The sequence below is a fragment of the Eurosta solidaginis genome, chromosome 3 (genome assembly GCF_040869045.1).
Source record: "Eurosta solidaginis isolate ZX-2024a chromosome 3, ASM4086904v1, whole genome shotgun sequence".
Taxonomy (NCBI): Eukaryota; Metazoa; Arthropoda; class Insecta; order Diptera; family Tephritidae; genus Eurosta; species Eurosta solidaginis.
In genome coordinates, this window is record NC_090321.1 from 188,517,001 (window position 1) to 188,539,674 (window position 22,674).

General features: G+C 36.5%; 1 protein-coding gene across 5 annotated transcripts in view; it reads right to left on the reverse strand.

Moving 5' to 3' along the window:
* The window catches only part of LOC137244794 (aquaporin-like), a 198,099-nt gene extending 188,980 nt beyond the window's left edge, over window positions 1–9,119 (reverse strand). Inside the window, exons 1-2 of one of the 5 annotated variants that reach the window (XM_067774311.1) lie at window positions 9,013–9,119; window positions 8,058–8,301 (exon numbers count right to left, since the gene is read on the reverse strand). In XM_067774311.1, coding sequence (XP_067630412.1) covers window positions 8,058–8,073 — 16 coding nt within the window. In that variant the 5' untranslated portion in view covers window positions 8,074–8,301; window positions 9,013–9,119. Of the gene's footprint in view, window positions 1–8,057; window positions 8,302–8,502; window positions 8,518–8,622; window positions 8,826–8,870 lie in introns of those variants that run through there. The other 4 variants (XM_067774310.1, XM_067774312.1, XM_067774314.1 and 1 more) reach the window with 4 other exon arrangements.
* Window positions 9,120–22,674: the final 13,555 nt, after the last annotated feature.

Below are 22,674 nucleotides of genomic sequence, written 5' to 3' on the forward strand. Positions count from 1 at the left end.
AGACCCCAGCGTATGAGGCCACTAAAATACCAGATTCAAGGGGCTGTGTAGCGCAACCCGTCAGGCAGAGGGAGTGGATGACCTGAAGGTTTAATGTTGCCACATAAATCGTTCCCGAGATGGTCGGGCTAGCACCTTAATGGTGCTGTGGTACCGGAGCGTACCGGATTTGTATCCGGCAAATGACCATTACATCGATAACACGCCCCAAAGCCTTCGGGGAGCAAACTTTATCGCTACAACAACAACAACAACAACAACATGTGTCTAGTTAATAGAGAATTTTCAGTGAACATGGATAAGCGGAAAGTACTAAGTGTATAGCTTTACCTAGAGATACATATGACTTCAATAATTGCCGCTAGATAGGTTTCCTAAACATTATCTAAATGATGATAAGCGTTTTTTTAGTTGCAAATGTAGATATATATACATGTAAAAACGAACACGGCTTAGGTTTGATTAGAAGTGTGTGTGTGTGTCTTTTCAAAAATGCTTCTTTGAACTGAGGAGACAAATGAAAAGTTAGGACTTGTTTTGGCAAACAAAGAGCATGCTTTTATAGTCACTACTTGTTCCCGTCCTGCTACATATATGGCGCAGGAGCATATACCATGACAACATACGATGAGGCCGCTCTTGTAGTGTTCGAGAGAAAGACCAGTTGGAAAATGATTTAAATTCCTATGGTATTAGCAACTGGCACCAGTTAGCGCAGCAAAGAAGCGACTGGTGCGCCTTGTTGGCCGTTTAAACGGTTAAACGCCAATTAAGTAAATAAGTGAACTGTGAATATTTTACCGGTAAACTTTGGTCAGACTAATTGTTGCGGCCGCCATGGTGTAGCGATAGCTCGCTTGCCTACTACACCAAAGGTCCCGGGAAACGCAATATCACCATCTTTAGAAGCTGTTTTAATTGGACACAGTTTTTCTAAGCGGTGGTGTTTGGTTCTCAGCAAAAATGCTTCTGCTTGCAGATGTCGTTGTCGGCATAAAATGTGTGAGTTCCATCCCGCCTATTTGTAGGAAAATTTTTAAAAGTAGCACGACACAAATTGGAATAGAAGCTCGGTCTAAATCTCCTCTGAGGTATATAACTCTTTGCATTTTTATTTGTTTGCTAATTGTTGAAGAAAATCTATTATATTCTAGCTGAATGCGTTTGTAACACTTCAACCATCGTAGGAATGCGGGTTCAAATCCCACTCCCGGGGGAAAAGGCTTTGATGAGATTTACAAGGGATAATCGAAACAGCTGTCGCCTTGTCCGGCCTGATGTCACGTTGTTCAAAATTTTCCCAAATTATTAAATAACAGTCTATTAGGGGTGTGTGTGAGTTTGCCTAAATTTCTATCTAAATAGGGAAAAAGCCTAAATCACTGGAAACTGTCGGCAAGGCAGTGCAAAAGAAAAATTTTGAATTTGTATGAGCATACTTTTCAACCTAAACTCAAATGTCAAATTTTATAAACAAAAGTATTGATTTTTCAATATTGTATATGCAAATAAATCCTCTTGTCCATTTAATTTAAGTAAATCATAGATCATAGAGCGCTGCGATTAAGGCCCGATCGATTGTACGTGATGGTGAGCTCAATTTTGTTCAAGCTGATGTTGGCGACACAAGAATGGGATCCTTCTCAAATATGGACCGCAATCTGAACATATTTGGCAGCCAAGTGCACTAATTGGCCTAAAGAAGTTATTGGAGGCGTACCGACATCACAGTATTGAATTTGAGATTGTGGAAAAGGTCATTGTGCACGTACTCCACTATGTCCGAAAAAAGGCCTTATAAAACGGAGCCACTGCATTTTCCTGAACTGCTATCTTGAAATAGGTACTTACCGCGGACCCTAATTGACCTCTCTTCTTTTTAAGCGTGAAAACGCATCAAAAATACCAAATTTCCCGTATTGTTATTATTTTCTTAGCAAAAATAAACAATTTAGGTTTTCAAATCAACTCGCACAGTTTTGACAGCATTTTCCTAAATTATTGCAGTGCTGGAAAGTTCCAGCGGAATATTAGTTTAGGTACCTAAAATTTAGGCGAACTCGCAACCAGCCTAAGTTCTACATTTTATGTCTTCACCAGCTAAATGTTCTAAAAAATTTCCATGTCATTAACTTAGTACTGAAATCAACATCAAAATCTCGATTTTGACTTACCCTATAAGGTCACGGTAAATACGAAAGTCCATGTTTTCATCGTCAGAAGAAATTATAAATCAAAGAAATCACTCAACATTTTGTTTACTTCTGGTTTCGATGACATATAAAATTGCGAAAACAGCACCAAAATCGTATACAAATATGATGGTGATAAAAAAGAAATAAAAAATATAACAAACCAGAATTTTTGTTGATTTTAAAAACGAAGTAAAAAAAATATAATATATAATTTTCCGCGTATTTTTGTATTCTTTTAAATTAAAATTCTACGCCATTAATACAAGTGAGAAAAGAGGTTATGGAGTTAAATTTAAATTGGACGTTAACTGGTGCTGCGATCTTAATTTTACGATGACATCAATTGTTGTATACGAAAGCTGCATATTAAAATAAACAATACTCGAGTGTATATAATGTGTGCTAAAACAAATTGCTGGTAAATAATGATATTTTTCTCAAACCGAAATATAAATAAAACAAGTAAGGAAGTCTAAGTTCGGGTGTAACCGAACATACATACTCAGCTGAGAGCTTTGGAGACAAAATAAGGGAAAATCACCATTTAGCAAAATTAATCTAGGGTAACCCTGGAATGTGTTTGTATGACATGGGTTTCAAATGGAAGGTATTAAAGAGTATTTTAAAAGTGAGTGCGCCATAGTTCTAAAGGTGGACCAGGGGTGATTCTAGAATGTGTGTTGTACGATATGGGTATCAAATGAAAGGTATTAATAAGGTTTTTAAATGCTAGTGGCCCTTAGTTGTATATGTGAAGGCGTTTTCGAGATAACGTCCAAAATGTGGACCAGTGTGACCCAGAACATCATATGTCGGGTACCGCTAATTTATTTATATATGTCATACCACGACCAGTATTCCTGCCAAGATTCCAAGGGCTTTTCAGTTAGCCCTGCAGAACTTTTTCATTTTCTTCTACTTAGTATGGTAGGTGTCACACCCATTTTCCAAAGTTTTTTCTAAAGTTATATTTTGCGTCAATAAACCAATCCAATTACCATGTTTCATCTCTTTTTTCATATTTGGTACAGAATTATGGTATTTTTTCATTTTTCGTAATTTTCGATATCAACAAAGTTGGCGTGGTCATAGTCGGATTTCAGCCATTTTTTATACCCGGATAAAGTGAGTTCAGATAAGTACGTGAACTAAGTTTAGTAAAGATATATCGATTTGTGCTCAAGTTATCGTGTTAACGGCCGAGCGGAAGGACAGACGTGGCTTCAACCGATTTCACCCATTTTCACAGAAAACATTTAACATCATAAAATCTATGCCCCTACCAAATTTCACAAGGATTGGTAAATTTTTGTTCGACTTATGGCCTTAAAAGTATTCTAGTCGAATTAAATGAAAAAGGGCGGAGCCACGCCCATTTTGAAATTTTCTTTTATATTTGTATTTTGTTGCACAATATTATTACTGGAGTTGAATGTTGACATAATTACTTATATGCTGCAAAGATATTAAATCTTTTGTTAAAATTTGACTTAAAAAAAAATTTTTTTTTTAAAAGTGGGCGTGTTCGTCATCCGATGTCGCTAATTTTTATTTGGCACATATATAGTAATAGGAGGAATGTGCCTGCCACATTTCATCATGATATCTTCAACGACTGCCAAATTACAGCTTTCAAAACTTTTAAATTTTCTTCTTTTAAAAGTGGGCGGTGCCGCGCCCATTGTCCAAAATTTTCCTAGTTTTCTATTTTGCGTCATAATGTCAACGCACCTACCAAGTTTCATCGCTTTATCCGTCTTTGGTAATAAATTATCGCACTTTTTCGGTTTTTCGAAATTTTCGATATCGAAAAAGTTGGTGTGGTTGTAGTGCGATTTCGTTCATCTGAGATGAGCGCCCAGGAACCTACATACCAAATTTCATCAAGATACCTCAAAACTTACTCAAGTTATCGTGTTTACAGACGCACGGACAGGACAGACGGGCGGACGGACATGGCTAAATGAATTTCTTTTTTCGCCCAGATCATTTTGATATATAGAAGTCTATATCTATCTCGATTAGTTTGTGCCGTTACGGATTACCGTTATGCGAACAAAGTTAATATACTCTGTGAGCTCTGCTCAGCTGAATATAAAAAGGGATATCGCAACAAAAAAGGCGTCATGCGAATTTGGCTTTTACTCCTTGGAATGCGTTCATTAATATCAAAGCGATTTGACTTGTCACATTTTTTGTCCATTGTTCGTATTTGTTGTTTATTTTTGTTTTTATGTTACTTTATTGTTTTTTATTTGTTACCTACTTTTTTGCATTTTGTTGTTTTCAACAATGTAAAGAAATTTATTTCATGCAATATTTTTTTTTTTTTTTCAAACAAGATTAATGAAAACGAAGTTTGTTAAATTTTCAGCAATTATACATAATATCTTATTAATTAAATAGTCTAGAACAAATCGTTGCTTGTCTAAAAGAGTCAGCTCAATTAAATTTAGTGTATTTGTAATTATGTGACTTTAAAAGCATATGCAAAATATTCAAGTGATTGATGCTTTTCATCTCAAAGGTTTATTGGCAATCAAAGATCATGACAAGTATCGTATGTATATTGAAAGCTAATTTATAAAACAAAATTATTCTTTTGAATTAAGTCGTAGTATATGGCTTAAAATTAATTATCTGTTTAACATAAAAGGGGACTTCATATATTAGACGAAATTAACACTCTGCAAAAAAGATAAAGAACAAAGAACTGCCCAAAAACTACAGAATCGCGAGATTGGGGGTGTTAATTCTATAGAATTTGAAGATATATTGACCCCATGTCCATGAGTTATAAGAAAAAAATTTGTTTAATCTAAACAAAATAAAAATTTATTTTGGTAAAATGTTCGTTTAAAATTTTATTATGTGGAAGTGAGTTTTTAATTATGACCTTGTATTCTTTTAATATTTAGAGGATATAAATCAGTTTTAGGTGAAACTTGTGAGAATAGAAAGAAAACTTAGTGTATATTGGAAGGATTTTTCGTCATCCCTTGTCAAATTTGGTTTCGAGACAAACCGGTTTCGGCGTTGTACCATTATTATATTATATTGACACTTATGATGACACAACCCGGAACCGGTTTGTCTCGAAGCCAAATTTGACAAGGGATGACAGAAAATCGTTTCAATACACATACAGCAATTATCCACCCTGTTGGAAAACCAACAAAACAAAATGAGTCAGAAAATTTAGTGTTATTACAAGGTGAGGCTTACCCGAACATTTGATTTTATACTGCTGGTATAGTCTCCGAAGTTAAACTTGGGAAAATATGAAATAAAGATGTAATGTTCACGAACGCTAAGTTTAAATTTTCCTAGTCGATTAACTGGGTAAACGGTTTTGAAAAGTAGGCTTAAGTGTTTTATTTGTCATAACTCAAGATTTTGTACATATATCATTGTGATTATGTGCTTCCAACTTTTGAAAGTGGGCGAGCCACGGCTCAGAAAAAAACTTATTCCGCTATATTTTTGAAACATTTTTATATTTGGTATGGATACCCCATAGATGCATAAGAGAGTAGCTGTGAGAGACTAAGTGGGCAAATATTTAGAAGATGAAGAAAGAAAAGACTTAGCAGGGACGTAAAACTTTTAAGAGACGCATAGAAAGCGTTTAGGATACCCACTTTCCACGTGAAATAAATCGGATGTTGGTTTGAGGAAAAACTGCCGCAAATGTTATACATGTAACTTGAGGAAAGCAAAAAAGAAAAACTACCAACAACAATATATTTAGAATGGGGCTCATATCGCAATACATTTCCTAATTTTATTTTAAATCAACATTCTTTATACCAATAATAGGTTATTGTTAAGCAAGTGAGCCTGCCCATTACAACCTATAATCCCAAGTTAATTTATAAAAATACTTGCAGAAAGATACAATTAAGCGCGCAAATGTGCCACCCGTGATATAAAATTACTAGATAAAAATAAATGATTTAAAGTTTGAGGCAAAGTCGAGTCAAAATGTGACAGCGGACGCTGAGAAATATGCGTTCCTTAAGTTTTAATATAGGCTAGTTTGAACTGGCCGGTCCATGAGGACATCACATAGACTGAATGAGTCCGTAGTGTTACCAGAAGTTCGTTTTAATGACCAAATTGAAAAACTCTATCAAAAACCAAGACCTATTAAAATAACTCCGTCCTCTTGGCAAATACTAAAAGCTTTTCTAGGACTTGAGCCACTTCCTGTTTCTAGATCTGACAGCTGTATCACTCCTAATAGCTGGAGTCTTAGCCTGGCACGAGCACAGATGGTGCTCGATCGTTTCCTCCTCCAACCTACATCTTCTATGTTTGACCAAGCCTAATTTAAAGACATGTGACGCCAGAAGGCAGTGTCGTCAGAATACCCGTCATGAGTCTAAAGTGTTCTCTTTTTAATGATAGAAGCAACTTTGCTAGTCTAAGGTTGTAGGACCTACACATAATCTTCGACAATTTACAGCCCCGCTGTTGAACCCACGCCTTCTCCGCTTGATCGATCATGTGCACCTCTTTCCTTCTCTTCATCTCGCCCTGTCTAATTGGGATGTCTACGGAGCAAGCTCCAAGGGATGCGCCCTTTTTAGCTTTTACTTCTTCCCTTTTTAGCGTTTACTTCGAAAAACGGAGAAACTACGTAGAATTATGGCTCGACTCATCATCATTATTACTTGGAGCTTAACCGCCTAAGCGATTTTGGCCGTTTCGTAAGAACTCAAGCCACCTATCCCTGTTTCACGATAACTGCGCCAATTGGAAGCACCAAGGAAGGTCAAGTCGTCCTCCATCTGCCTCTCCCAACTCAGTGGGGATCTATCCCTTCCCTCCTAACTGCAGTGTCAACTGAAATACTTTCTTAGTCGTAGCGTCTTCGTGCATTCGCAATACATTATCTAGACAGTGAAGCCTTTGGGTTTTTGTTCGCCGCACTATCGTCATATCTACAGCCATCATCCAGTGAGTTTTCTAGCTCCGTATCACGCTCAATCCTAACGGGAATGCTCTGGATTAATAGGAGACTTGAGAAGCAGAGGTCGTGATATTTTTGTACATATGAGTTGTGATAGGCAGATGTCACCGTTGTACTTCAGCAAACTCAATTTAAGCTTAGCTTAACCAACTATTGAAAAACCGGACCTTAGCACGTGTGACTAAAGGCCAAGCAGCGCTTTCTATTTTTGAAAAAAGTAGGTTTATAAAGGAAGCGTTGCCAAACTAAAGATAAGAAATTAACAAATTATCTGGCTCACAAATTCAACCAGATTTCTATCTGGCACAAATCATTGTTGTTGCATTTACATGCAAATTTATTTATCTGGCTCAGGTTCTTTGCGACGGGATTATGGCTTACGCAAAGCTTATACAGCTCATCATAATAACTTCTTCGATACTCGCCGTCGGCATCACGGACAGGACCATAGATCTTTCGAAGAAGCCACGATCGTCTTCTCTCGGAACAGTACATGATTCCGGGTCATACATCAGGTCAGGTATGATGAGCGACTTGTAGATCGTGATTCTTGTTAGTCGAGAGAGGACTTTACAAAGTAGCACTTGTTGGCAAGAGTTACTTATTCGATTACTTAGAAAAATTGTTGGACCCAATACCTAGCCGTGTGCAGTTTATGGTAATTAGTCACTAACAAGTGCTGGAAGCTTATGCTATAATTAGTAATCTCGCATTATGTTTTTAAAAAATTTTAATATGCCATTGCTATTATAAACTCGAATCTATTTAAACAAATAAAAATATAACAAGTGGTATTTCTAAAGAAGCAAACTCAAAGGTGTTTTTCAAACTACACGTTTCTGTTGTTTTTTTTTCTGTGCATGGTTTTTGCAACAAATTTCACTTACCGCGCTTTTCTTCCATATTTGCTGTGAATTGATTCCAAAAGGTGCTTCTGCGATATGTAAAAAGGTGCTTGCTTGCAAAATATTTATTTAAGTTTTTTTTTGGTGCTGCTTTCAATGTAAAAATCACAATAACACTTGTTTGCAATTAAAGGCGTTGCAAAATCACAATGAAAAGCCAATTCGGGTTCAATTATTTTTATTTTTTTTCCTGTTTTCTACAGTTTACTTAAACAAAGCGTGGAAGCTGCAAGAAATTCGTTTTTTTATTTGTACAAATGTAAATATTTTTGCTAACAATCAATGAAATGAAAGTCACAACTAATTCACCGCTTCAATACTTCGTGGTTGTAGAAAACTACACTGTGTGTGTTTATGTGTGTGTGTGTGCAAATGGGCGCAACAAACTCTTAATCTTAAATTGGCAAACGTAACAATTTTCGTTTACTTTTATTGCAATTTCACTTAACCAATTATAACGTCAAACACTTTTTTCTTGTTATTGCAGCGGCGTTGAATTTTATTGCTTATGCACAAAAATATAAATAAATTTAACAAAAAAATTTACATGCAAAAATTGTTAAAAAAGAAAAATAAAAAGTGCAGAGTGGTCCAACTGCTAATGAGTAACGCTTATGGTGTTACTCAAAAGTGAATTTGATGAATTATTTTTTTTTGATTTTCTTTTCTCCCTCTTGTTATGTTCACAACTAAACACAAAAAGAAAGTTTTCGCTTTATTTATAGCTTGAAATAAAAAAAAAATCAAGTCCAAATACACAAAGAATGCTTCGTGTCTTGAAACACAAAATTGTACTTTTCTTATCTACGCGTAACAGTTTAATCACTTTGCTTAAAAGCACTTTTATTTTTGCATGAGATGCGCGTAATTTCCAACAAATAAATTATATTGAAACTTTTTGTTTTGTATTATTTTTCTAATTTTTTCAAATTCGTACCGGATTTTTTTGTTTGCGATTTCGCGTTGCTACTACGTTCGCTGTTCGAGCGTAAATAAACAGAGTTTGCAGTTGACTTTAGCTGATATAGTGGTTGCAAGCGCAAAAACGGCGCGCGCACAAGCACCAACAAACCGGCAGGCGGCAGCAGCAGCAGCAGCTCAGCGCTTTGCCCGCCTCAGTCACAGACAATCAAGCCGGCCAAACAATGACACAGAGCACAGAGCGTTTCGTTCTGAACTTGTTCAATTGACCGGGTCTCTCAACTGAACAAATGAACTAGATCTTCGATTTCGGTTCTATTTGTTCTTTTAGTTCGTTTTATCTAATGTTATTCTTTCTCTCTTATCGTTCGCGAACATTGTAAATTCATACATACATACGCAGAAATTCACAGTGAGCACGAATGTCGATGATGCCACTTACACTAAAGATATGTGTGGTCATCTTTGTGTGTGGTACTGCTACAACAATATATGCATGGACTATTTATGAAAAACATCTTTTGTAAGAAACTAATTATTACATTTATTAAACTTGAAAAGTTCATATTTACAATTTGTGTCTGTACTCTTTCAATTTCCTGGATCTTCCGAAATTTGGAACTTTTTTTGAAGTTAATTATACATATACATATTAACTTATTTATTCATAACACATTTAAATATACCTACACAAAGCATTGCTGCATACACACCCCCATCTATGCTTGTTGGCTTTTTTCGCGGGTGCGAGCAGCAGTGAACAAATTTGTTTGAAAACAGAAAAGAAAAGATGAACAAAAAGAAGAACTTGTTCGTTCATCAGAAAAAGAACGAAAGAACCGAATCTCTGAAATGAACAAAAAGCACAACTCTAAGAGAAAGACAGACAATAACGCGGCATTGCCAGTTCGTACAAACCAATCAAACAATTTTTTAAGCAGTTAGGCGTATGGTTAGCTGCAGCAGTAAAAGTCAGAAGTAGCCAAGTAAGCTAAGCAATTTCATGCAGCAGCATAATGACGAAGTTGCGACGCTGTGACGTTCGCTTCTAACCCCGCTGAAAAATGTCTGTAAACAGTGGGACATTTTATTCAGAAATATGAGAATTATATATATTAGCTTAGATCTTATAAGTGGCCCAGCTTTCACATTGAAACTTGTGCAGGCAGTGGAATAACAATTAACTCGTCTATAGAGTGATGTTTCGGGAAGAGATAAAATTTGATATTATTTGAAGACGTTATGATATGCTCTCAATATATGTCTCACTCGATATCTATATATTTTTCACTACAGTTTTATAACGATATATTACCTACTTCTTTTCCTAGCAGAGTTACTCTACACTCTATGTTGTTATTGTTGTAGCGATAAGGTTACTCACCGAAGGCTTTGGGGAGTGTTATCGATGTGATGGTCCTTTGCCGGATACAGATCCGGTACGCTCCGATAACACAGCACCATTAAGGTACTAGCCCGACCATCTCGGGAACGATTTACATGGCCACATTAAATCTTCAGGCCATCCCTCCCTCCCCATCCCCAAGTTCCATGAGGAGCTTGGGCTCGCCAGAGCCTCGGATGTTAATGAAGCAGGATGCTCCACGGATAGGGGAGGTTGACAATTACGTTTGGAGAAGCTATACTCAACCCCTTGAATCTGGTATTTTAGTCGCCTCTTAAGACAGGCATACCTACTGCGGGTATATTCTGACCCCTAACCCGCTGGGCACTCTACACTCTATGCTTGCTCTTTAATAACCTAAGCTTCTATGATCCCCAATACCACCAGTTTGAACTGCTGAAACTATTCGAGGTATTACTGAAAAAAAAAAATAAATACAATAAAATAAAAAAAATACTTGGTGCGTTTTACCTCCGAAGAGATTTATGTCGAGCCTCTCTCAAAGTGGCAAGGCAGATGCATATTCACTAAGAAGCTTTTCATGGCAGAAATACATACATTGCCAAACCACTGCCAAGGGGCGATTCCACTCAGAAAAAGGATGAAAAAACTACTTTCTAAATTACGGTGTTGCTTTGGATCCTAGAGAGATTAAAAGATATATATACATATATTAACAGCTGAGTTCAGTAAGCCGTCTCTAGTCACAACTAGAGACTATTTGGGGTGAAAATCAGTTTTGAGACAATTTTCTATTCTACAACTAGAGACTATTTGGGGTGAAAATCAGTTTTGAGACAATTTGCTATTCTAAAAGCTGTCTCGCGGCTCCAGTCTCACAAAAGCGGCCACTCATTTCTGAGCTGTGCCCGGGAAGATCACAAACATTGAAACATCAGAAAAAGTATGAAAATTATTTGCCAAAAACGGTTTGAAAAGTATTGTTTCATTTCTAAAATTTAGAATTAGCAAAGAAAAAATTAAAAACAAAAAATATTAAAAAAAGACACGAAATCAATGTATTCCCACTGAGATTCGAACCTACGCACTTCGGGATTTTCTGTTCAGAAATGGGGGCGGCGCCTTAGCAAGTTCAGCCAAAACACCACAAAAAATGCAGTGTTATATTTTTTGTTCAATGTATGAATAAATTGTCTTTTTGGTGAATTTTTTTGATGTGTTGAGCTTTTTTTGTTTGTGATTTCGTTTACTGAATATCGAACTTAACTCAAGTCACACAAATTGCTTCTGATTGAAAATCTTAAATTTAGAGACTTGAGATGAGACTGAATTAAAAAAGTCACCCGTAAGTCAAATATGAATACAACATTGTCCTCTTCAGCACAGCATGCTTACACCAAAGGCAAGTTCGTCGATACTGCTTTACATAGGGTGGCCATGAATATAGAGAATGTCTTGGAACACCAGGAATATGCCCCAGGTGTTTTCCTGGACAATGCCGTTGCTTTCAACAATGTCATGAAACGTGCAAACATGACGAGTCTTCCGAAGGCCGAAACGAGCTCTCAAATATTTCCTAAGGACCTCACAACAATCAACCTCTAATCATCCAATCTAAGGCGTTTAGATTCATCTTGGAGTTACAGCATCACAGCATGCATATTGCGAGGAGAGGATAACGGAAACACAAAGAATTTGCTCTGACTGTCATTGTAGACATCGAAAGTGCTGTTGCTAATGCTTTACCTTAGGCCATCGAAAGGGCTCTGAATGGCTCAGGAGTCAAGGAGGCTCTGTTTAAAATCATCAACAGCATTTCGTGCAACTAAACTGTCGCAGCAGAGTAGGTCGGGAACAAAGATCCAGTAGCTGCCAAGTGGATACCAAAGCAGATGATCTGGCAATCCTTATTAGCGGCGAAATTTTTGAAAACCGGCTTCGAGTCATTTGGACGTGCTGTTAGTCCTAGATCTGCTTCTTTCAATTGAGAGATATATTATCCCCGCTTTCAGAATTCCTTTCGTTGTCCCAACACCGCTTAAATATATTGCAATATTTAAATATATAGGGAGTATTTTGGGCAGAAAATAATTACAGTGGCCCAATCCCTAGTGCAATAGAGCTAAATACTGGAGACTTTCGACAATTTGTTCACTGGCTTTTTATAAGTCATTAGACAAGGTGAGCATTACAAAAATGTTAGTGTTATGCATTGGTGGATATTGCGGTCAAGGCGGCAGCGGTCCGATCATTGATATGACTGGCGATGGTGGATCTTTCATTCAGAGGTTCAGTTCATAGCAACAGATTTAAACTGCTCGATCACTGTAAAGCCTTCGAACTGAAAATTACGCCCTTAAAGATGTAGAGGATGGGATGCTATTCAGTGCTACTAAAGTTAGTACAACGGTGGTGTAGCTCCAATTCAACCTAATCTAACTTATGGAAAGTGAATATGTGGTTATACATATTGGCGCATAATCATAGTCAAAATAAATTAGGTTTTAAATTTAGTGACAGCTTTTTGACATAATTTTCTATGAGCTATCTGTCAAAAAAGCTGCAACTAAATTTAAAACCTATTTTATTTCGACTATGAATATGCGCCATTGAGTTTGGGTCCAATTCTCGAAAATGTAATTTTCCTAAAAAGAATGTAAGGTAGACCCACCAGTAAGCATACCGTAATGATCAGGAAGACGAGCTGAGTTGATTTAGTTATGTGCGTCTGCATGTTTGGCTGCCTGTCATTACATTTATATATAAAACACAACCGAGTGTTGAGATAAAAGATTTTTCGTAATTTCTTAACCCTCCGATTAGCGGCGAATAAATTCAACACATATTAGCGTTGTCATCTGCCCAGAAGAAATTTGAACTTTATCCACAAATAGGTATTTGAATTTTTATTTAAATTTTGAAGAAAACTCGTCGCACACTGTTATTACCCAGAAATAAGTTTGAATTTTTATTGATAAATTTTGAAATGAATACGAACTATGAGGTCTTATAGGCTTAAAAATATGTTCGTCTAGCGAGACGACAACGCTAAAATGTGACATAATCAACTCTGGTACAAAAAAAAAAGATAAAATAAAATCCACAAATATTTGAATTTTTATTTAAATTTTAAAGAAAACTCGTCGCACACTGTCATTACCATGGTTCAACTATATGGTTGGCTTATCTGTGCAATAACAAAATATGTCTGTTCAAATTTTCAAAATCTGTGTATTGGTGTTAGTGCGAATGGTATGGAATGGATACATAAAACTTAGCAGATTTTGTATATGTAAGAAAATGTTGCCAATGTGTTGGTTTCATTTTGAGTTTGCCATCTCCTTTTGACAATCCCATCGGCCATGCAATGAAATAAATAAAATCAGCTGATGAGATGAGCCAACCATATAATTGAACCATGGTCATTACCCAGAAATAAGTTTGAATTTGTATTGATAAATTTTGAAATGAATACGAATTATGAGGTCTTATAGGCTTAAAAATATGTTCGTCTAGCAAGACGACAACGGTAAAATGTGACATAATCAACTCTGGTACAAAAAAAAAGATAAAATATAATGCACAAATATTTAAAATTTAAAGAAAACTCGGCGCACACTGCGATTACCCAGAAATAAGTTTGAATTTCTTTGGCGGTCACTGTGGTGTGATGGTAGTGTGCTCCGCCTGCCACACCGTATGCCCTGGGTTCGCACCCCGGGCAAAGCAACATCAAAATCGCTGTCATTACCCAGAAATAAGTTTGAATTTTTATTGATAAATTTTGAAATGAATACGAACTATGAGGCCTTATGGCTTAAAAATATGTTCGTCTAGCCAGACGACAACGCTCAAATGTGACATAATCAACTCTGGTACAAAAAAAAGATAAAATAAAATCTACAAATATTTAAATTTTAAAGAAAACTCGTCGCACACTGCGATTACCCAGAAATAAGTTTAAATTTTTTTGGCGGCCACCGTGGTCATAGTACAGTTCTACAAGTAGGATATGTAGCAGCACGCACATACACAGCCACGCTCACCTGATAAAAAGCTTGTTCTTGTTCGTTTTTTTGTGGATGCTATTTGGCACTGTTGTACTTCTTAGGTCCAAGAAAAGTGTAGTAGCTGCTAACGAAAACTGCGTAAAATTTTTATCGTAAAATTACAAAGAAATGCTCTTATTTACTTTCAAACGAGCACTTAATTACATCCCTCTTTAGAATCCACATGTTTTCGACAATTTTAATTAACAAATTGTGATACTTTATTACCGGGGACGATTGCTAAGACACGTCCAAAACCGTCGGAGGAGGTATTAATAGACGCGTTTTTGCCCGCTTCCAATAATTCGAATACTTCTTCGCCTTTTGGGCTATTGATAAAAGGACAAAACGCGTCTTTTCATTTCTTTTTCCACATTTTTGGACGGGTTATTGCAGTCAACCTCGGTTTCGAACTGTTTTTCGCGGAGAACTTTTGAACGGGTAGAAAAACTTAGCACCCGTGTTTGTATTCTTAATACTGGGATAACTACGCGTCCTCAGATATCCCAATTGAAGACTTTTGTATAATTTTCTGTAGGACCCATATAGGTGCACTACATTTTCATATTAAATTCGTTCAAAAAATTTACCATCACAGCAACCCATATCTGATAGTCCGCTCCTTTTTTTGTTTCCCTGCGTCGCTTCCAACGACAGCAACCCCGGTAATTTTGACACTTCGTTCAGTGTCAAACGCATGTTCCACGCAGGTTCCACTGAGTTCCACAATAGTTTGACACTGACCGAAGTGTCAAACTGCAATGTGTTAGAAAGAGAAGGGAATTGCTTCCTTCTCATACATATCATAATTGTAAACCTGTACCAAAGCAAAGAGGATAAATACAATAAGAGCCAAATAAAATCCACAAATATTTGAATTTTTATTTAAATTTTAAAGAAAACTCGGCGCACACTGAACCCAGAAATAAGTTTGAATTTTTATTGACAAATTTTGAAATGAATACGAACTATGAGGTCTTATAAGCTTAAAAATATGTTCGTCTAGCCAGGCGACAACGCTAAAATGTGACATAATTAACTGTGGTACAAAAAAATAGATAAAATAAAATCCACAAATATTTGAATTTTTATTTAAATTTTAAAGAAAACTCGTCGCACACTGAACCCAGAAATAAGTTTGAATTTTTATACTCAGTTGAGCAGAGCTCACAGAGTATATTAATTTTGATTGGATAACGGTTGGTTGTACAGGTATAAAGGAATCGAGATAGATATAGACTTCCAAATATCAAAATCATCAGCATCGAAAAAAAATTTGATTGAGCTATGTCCGTCCGTCCTTCCGTCCGTCCGTCCGTCTGTCCGGTAGGTAACACGATAACTTGAGTAAATTTTGAGGTATCTTGATGAAATTTGGTACGCAGGTTCCTGAGCACACATCTCAGATCGCTATTTAAAATGAACGATATCGGACCATAACCACGCCCACTTTTTCGATATCGAAAATTTCGAAAAACCGAAAAAGTGCGATAATTCATTACCAAACACAGATAAATCTATGAAACTTGGTAGGTGAGTTGAACTAATGACGCAGAATAGAAAATTAGCAAAATTTTGGACAATGGGCGTGACACCGCCCACTTTTAAAAGAAGGTAATTTAAAAGTTTTGCAAGCTGTAATTTGGCAGTAGTTGAAGATTTCATGATAAAATTGGGCAGGAACGTTACTCCTATTACTGTATGTATGCTTAGTAAAAATTAGCAAAATCGGACGCCGACCACGCCCACTTTTAAAAAAAAATTTTTTTAAGTCAAATTTTAACAACAAATTTAATATCTTTACAGTATATAAGCAAATTATGTCAACATTCAACTCCAGTAACGATATGGAGCAACAAAATACAAAAATTAAAGAAAATTTCAAAATGGGGGTGGCTCCGCCCTTTTTTATTTAATTTGTCTAGGATACTTTTAATGCCATAAGTCGAACAAGAATTTACCAATACTTGTGAAATTTGGTAGAGGCTTAGACTCTAGGACGATAACTGTTTTCTGTGAAAAGGGCGAAATCGGTTGAAGCCACGCCCAGTTTTTATACACAGTCGACCGTCTGTCCTTCCGCTCGGCCGTTAACACGATAACTTGAGCAAAAATCGATCTATCTTTACTAAACTCAGTTCACGTACTTATCTAAACTCACTTTGTATTGGTATAAAAAATGGCCGAAATCCGACTATGACCACGCCCACTTTTTGGATATCGAAAATTACGAAAAGTGAAAAAAATGCCATAATTCTATACCAAATACGAAAAAGGGATGACACATGGTAATTGGATTGGCTTATTGACGCAAAATATAACTTTAGAAAAAAACTTTGTAAATTGGGTGTGACGCCTTCCATATTAAGTAGAGAAAATGAAGAAGTTCTGCAGGGTGAAACCAAAAGCCCTTCGAATCTTGGCAGGAATACCCTTCGTGGTATTACATATATAAATAAATTAGCGGTACCCGATAGATGATGTTCTGGGTCACCCTGGTCCACATTTTAGTCGATACCTCGAAAACGCCTTCACATATACAACTAAGGGCCACTCCTTTTTAAAACCCTCATTAATACCTTTAATTTGATACCCATATCGTACAAACGCATTCTAGAGTCAACCCTGGCCCACTCCCTTTTAAAATACTTATTATCACCTTTCGTTTGATACGCATATTGTACAAACGCATTCTAGAGTCAACCCTGGTCCACATTTTTAACGATATCTCGATAAGGCGTCCACCCATAGAACTATGGCCCACTCCCTTTTAATATACTCATTAACACCCTTCGTTTGATACCCATATTGTACAAACGAATTCTAGTCACCCCTGATCCACCTTTATGGCGATATCTCGAAAAGGCGTCCACCTATAGAGCTAAGGCCCAAGACCTTTTAAAATACTCATTAACACCTTTCATTTGATGCCCATATCGTACAAACAAATTCTAGAGTCAACCCTGGTCCACCTTTATGGCGATATCTTGAAAAGGCGTCCACCCATAGAACTCAGGCCCACTCCCGTTTAAAATACTCATTAACACCTTTCGTTTGATACCCAGATTGTACAAACGCTTTCTAGAGTCACCCCTGGTCCACCTTTATGGCGATATCTCGAAAAGGCGTCCACCTATAGAACTAAGCCCACGATCTCTTAAAATACTCATTAACACCCTTCGTTTGATACCCATATTGTACAAACGCATTCTAGAGTCACCACTGATCCACCTTTATGGCGATATCTCGAAAAGGCGTCCACCTATAGAGCTAAGTAAGGCCCAAGACCTTTTAAAATACTCATTAACACCTTTAATTTGATACCCATATCGTACAAACAAATTCTAGAGTCACCCCTGGTCCACCATTATGGCGATATCTCGAAAAGGCGTCCACGTATAGAGCAGAGGCCCAATCCATTTTAAAATACTCATTAACACCTTTCATTTTATACCCATATCGTACAAACAAATTCTAGAGTCACCCCTGGTCCACCTTTATGGCGATATCTCGAAAAGGCGTCGACCTATAGAGCTAAGTAAGACCCAAGACCTTTTAAAATACTCATTAACACCTTTCATTTGATACCCATATCGTACAAACAAATTCTAGAGTCACCCCTGGTCCAACTTTATGGCGATATCTCGAAAAGGCGTCCACGTATAGAGCTAAGGCCCAAGCCCTTTTAAAATACTCATTAACACCTTTCATTTAATACCCATATCGTACAAACACATTCCAGGGTTACCATCGGTTCATTTTCCTTCATTGTGATTTTCCCTTATTTTGTCTCTATAGCTCTCAGCTGAGTATGTAATGTTCGGTTACACCCGAACTTAGCCTTCTTTACTTGTTATTGATAAATTTTGAAATGAATACGAACTATGAGGTCTTACAGGTTTAAAAATATGTTCATCTAGCCAGACGACAACGCTAAAATGTGACATAATCAACTCTGGTACAAGAAAAAAGGATAAAATAAAATCCACCGTTATTTTAATTTTTATTTAAATTTTGAAGAAAACTCGTCGCACACTGTGATGACCCAGAAATAAATTTGAATTTTTATTGATAAATTTTCAAATGAATACGAACTATGATATCTTATAGGCTTAAAAATATGTACATCTAGCCAGACGACAACGCTAACGCTAAAATGTGATATAATCGACCATTGTAGATGCAACAAGTGTGCTATCTTATCCGTCAACTGCCTGACAGGATGTTCAATATGGCTACTTTTAAGCGTTTTGACAGGGTCTTCAATATGGCGGCGCATAGGGCCGGCTATCTTCAGCGGGTGATAGAAAGAGATACAGAATGAGGCTGCGATAGTCAATAACAAGTAAGGAAGGCTAAGTTCGGGTGTAACCGCACATTACATACTCAGCTGAGAGCTTTGGAGACAAAATAAGGGAAAATTAACATTTAGCAAAATGAATCTAGGGTAACCCTGGAATGTGTTTGTATGACATTTGTATCAAATGAAAGGTGTTAATGATTATTTAAAACGTAGTGGGCCTTAGTTCTATAGGTGGACACCTTTTCAAGATATCGCAATAAGGGTGGACCAGGGGTGACTCTAGAATGTGTTCGTACGATATGTGTATCAAATTAAAAGTATTAATGAGGGTTTTAAAAGGGAGTAGCTCTTAGTTGTATATGTATGTGAAGGCGTTTTCGAGATATCAACCAAAATGTGGATCAGGGTGACCCAGAACATCTTCTGTCGGGTACCGCTAATTTATTTATATATGTCATACCACGAACAGTATTCCTGCCAAGATTCCAAGGGCTTTGATTTCGCCCTGCAGAACTTTTTCATTTTCTTCTGCTTAATATGGTAGGTGTCACACCCATTTTACAAAGTTTTTTCTAAAGTTACATTTTGCGTCAATAAACCAATCCAATTACCATGTTTCATCTCTTTTTTCATATTTGGTAAAGAATTATGGCATTTTTCATAATTTTCGATATCGGAAAAGTGGGCGTGGTCATAATCGGATTTCGGCCATATTTTATACCAAGATAAAGTGACTTCAGATAAGTGCGTGGACTAAGTTTCGTTAAGATATTTCGTTTTTTGCGCCAGTTATCGTGTTAACGGCCGAGCGGAAGGACAGACGGTCGACTGTGTATAAAAACTGGGTGTGGCTTCAACCGATTTCGCCCATTTTCACAGAAAACAGTTTTCGTAATAGAATCAATGTCCTACCAAATTTCACAAGGATTGGTAAATTTTTGTTCGACTTATGGCATTAAAAGTATTCTAGACGAATTAAATAAAAAAGGGCGGAGTTACGCCCATTGTGAAATTTTCTTTTGTCTTTGTATTTTGTTGCACCATATTATTACTGGAGTCGAATGTTGACATAATTTACTTTTATACTGTAAAGATATTAACTTTTTTGTTAAAATTTGACTTAAAAAAATTTTTTTTTTAAAGTGGGCGTGTTCGTCATCCGATTTCGCTAATTTTTATTCAGGACACATATAGGAATAGGGCTAACGTTCCTACCAAATTCCATCATGATATCTTTAACGACTGACAAATTACAGCTTGCAAAACTTTTATATTACCTTCTTTTAAAAGTGGGCGGTGCCACGCCCATTGTCCAAAATTTTAGTAATTTTCTATTTTGCGTCATAAGGTCAACGCACATACCAAGTTTCATCGCTTTATCCGTCTTTGGTAATGAATTATCGCACTTTTTCGGTTTTTCGAAATTTTCGATATCGAAAAAGTGGGCGTGGTTGTAGTTCGATTTCGTTCATTTTAAACACCGATCTGAGATGAGCGCCTAGGAACCTACATACCAAATTTCACCAAGATACCTCAAAATATACTCAAGTTATCGTGTTTAAAGACGGACGGACGGACGGACAGACGGACATGGCTAAATGAATTTCTTTTTTCACCCAGATCATTTTTATATATAGAAGTCTATGTCAATCTCGATTAGTTTATGCTGTTACGGATTACCGTTATGCGAACAAAGTTAATATAGTCTGTGAGCTCTGCTCAGCTGAGTATAAAAAATCAGGAGATCCATTCGTTTTGTAATTTTGACGTCTATGCAGAAGTTATCACACTTGTCTTATCCACAATGTAATCAACTTTGATACAAAGAAAAAGATAAAAAAATATCGATTTCCGAATTATTATAAAGACCGACTCTAAACATGCGAAATTACTAAAGCTTTTCATGATCGGGTGGGTAGCAGTAAAGTTATTCACGAAAATAAAGCCTTCTCGTCGGGCCAGACGCCACAATATATCGGAGAGTTAATCATTTTAACAGCTAGAAACTTACATTTTTTCAGATGCTTAAATATATGTATGTACATATGGATGGCTTAATCTTTTTGGTTAAAAAAAACCGTCAACAACGGTCGACCCAAAGAGCTGATTGTTCAGATTTTATGAATTTTTAAAATTCCATCTGATTATGGTTCAGCTCCATTCTTGTCCTTACGTGTTTCTTATATCTTTACATTTTCTTACATAAAAACATTAGTTTAATTCTTCTTCAATAAAAAATAATAGTTTTGTAAGCTTGTTATACTTTTGAAGTGATATCATATTACTACTAGGGATTTGTTATTATTTTGGTAAAAATTATGTTGTGTTAGAAATAGATTGTACCTAATAATAATTAGACAACGCGTTCAGTTGCTTGATCCATAGTGAATTGCCTAGAGATGGCGGTTTAAAGCTTCTGAATTCCGCTTGTTGTGTGCCAGCCCGGAAAAATATACCCACTTTTGTTTTAAAAATATAATACCCATATTAATACAACTACTAACTTTGGCCAAACGCAGCATTAAACCACCTTAGTTCTGCTGCTGCCAACGTACCACGCCAGCAGTGACGTAGCCGCTTCCGCCACAGCTGCGTCTGGCTTTGCTGTTTGGCTGTTTGCTACTGTATTGCTTCAATTTCTTTCAATGCTCTCTATTCGTACACACAAATCTATCTACAACCTGTATACTGAGTTCAAACATATTATCATTTTACTTTCAACTTGGTCATAATATTTTTATTTTACAATAACCTCAATCTCGATGGTACTTGAATGGCGGGAAATGATTTATAGCAGACATAGGCACACATAAATACAAACATCTGCATATACAAAGTTATTTATTGCAAATGTGGAATGTGGTGGGGTTTTGGATGTCAGCTAGTATATCTCACTTTCGATTGACGTTTTCTTTTGCCAATAATTTGCAATGCATGTTTTGTTAGTTATTTCTATTTCTTGTTTTTTATGAGCAGCAGTAAAAACATCTGAGTTTAGGTGACGATCACAGCTTTGATCAAAACGTAAAAAAATTCAATATGTAATAAGAAAAGTATAAAAGCATAATTTGTTAATATGTATGTAAAATGAGAAATGTATTAACCCGGCTGTTGTCACAAATTAGTCACGTGCTATTGCCACTCTCGGTTGGCTGTTCCATGCGAGCGTTGAAGATTTGCAATAATTTGGTATTTTTTCCTTATTTTTTTTTACTTATTTACTTTCAAATTAACTGCCATAAACCAATTTATAATTAATAAAATTCGATTAAAGTAAGGAGTGCAATTTGAGTTGATAAAATCTTCGCTTAGGCTAGGAAATTTATGAGTATGTTGAAGAGTATAAAAAAACAAGTAAGGAAGGCTAAGTTCGGGTGTAACCGAACATTACATACTCAGTTGAGAGCTGTGGAGACAAAGTAAGGGAAATCACCATGTTGTAAAAGGAACCTAGGATAACCCTGGAATGTGTTTGTATGACATGTGTATCAAATGGAAGGTATTAAAGAGTATTTTAAGAGGAAGTGGGCCATAGATCTATAGATGGACGCCATTTAGGGATATCGCCATAAAGGTGGACCAGGCCTAACTCGAGAATTTGTTTGTACGATATGGGTATCAAATGAAATGTGTTAATGATAATTTTAAAAGGGAGTGGGCCTAAGTTCTATAGGTGGACGTCTTTTCGAGATATCGCCATAAAGGTGGACCAGGGGTGACTCTAGAATTTATTTTGTACGATATGGGTATCAAATAAAAGGTATTAATGAGTATTTTAAAAGAGCGTGGGCCTAAGTTCTATAGATGTACGCCTTTTCGAGATATCGCCATAAAGATGGACCAGGGGTGACTCTAGAATTTGTTTGTACGATATGAGTATCAAATGAAAGGTGTTAATGAGTATTTTAAGAGAGCGTGGGCCTTAGTTCTATATGTGGACGCCTTTTCGAGATATCGCCA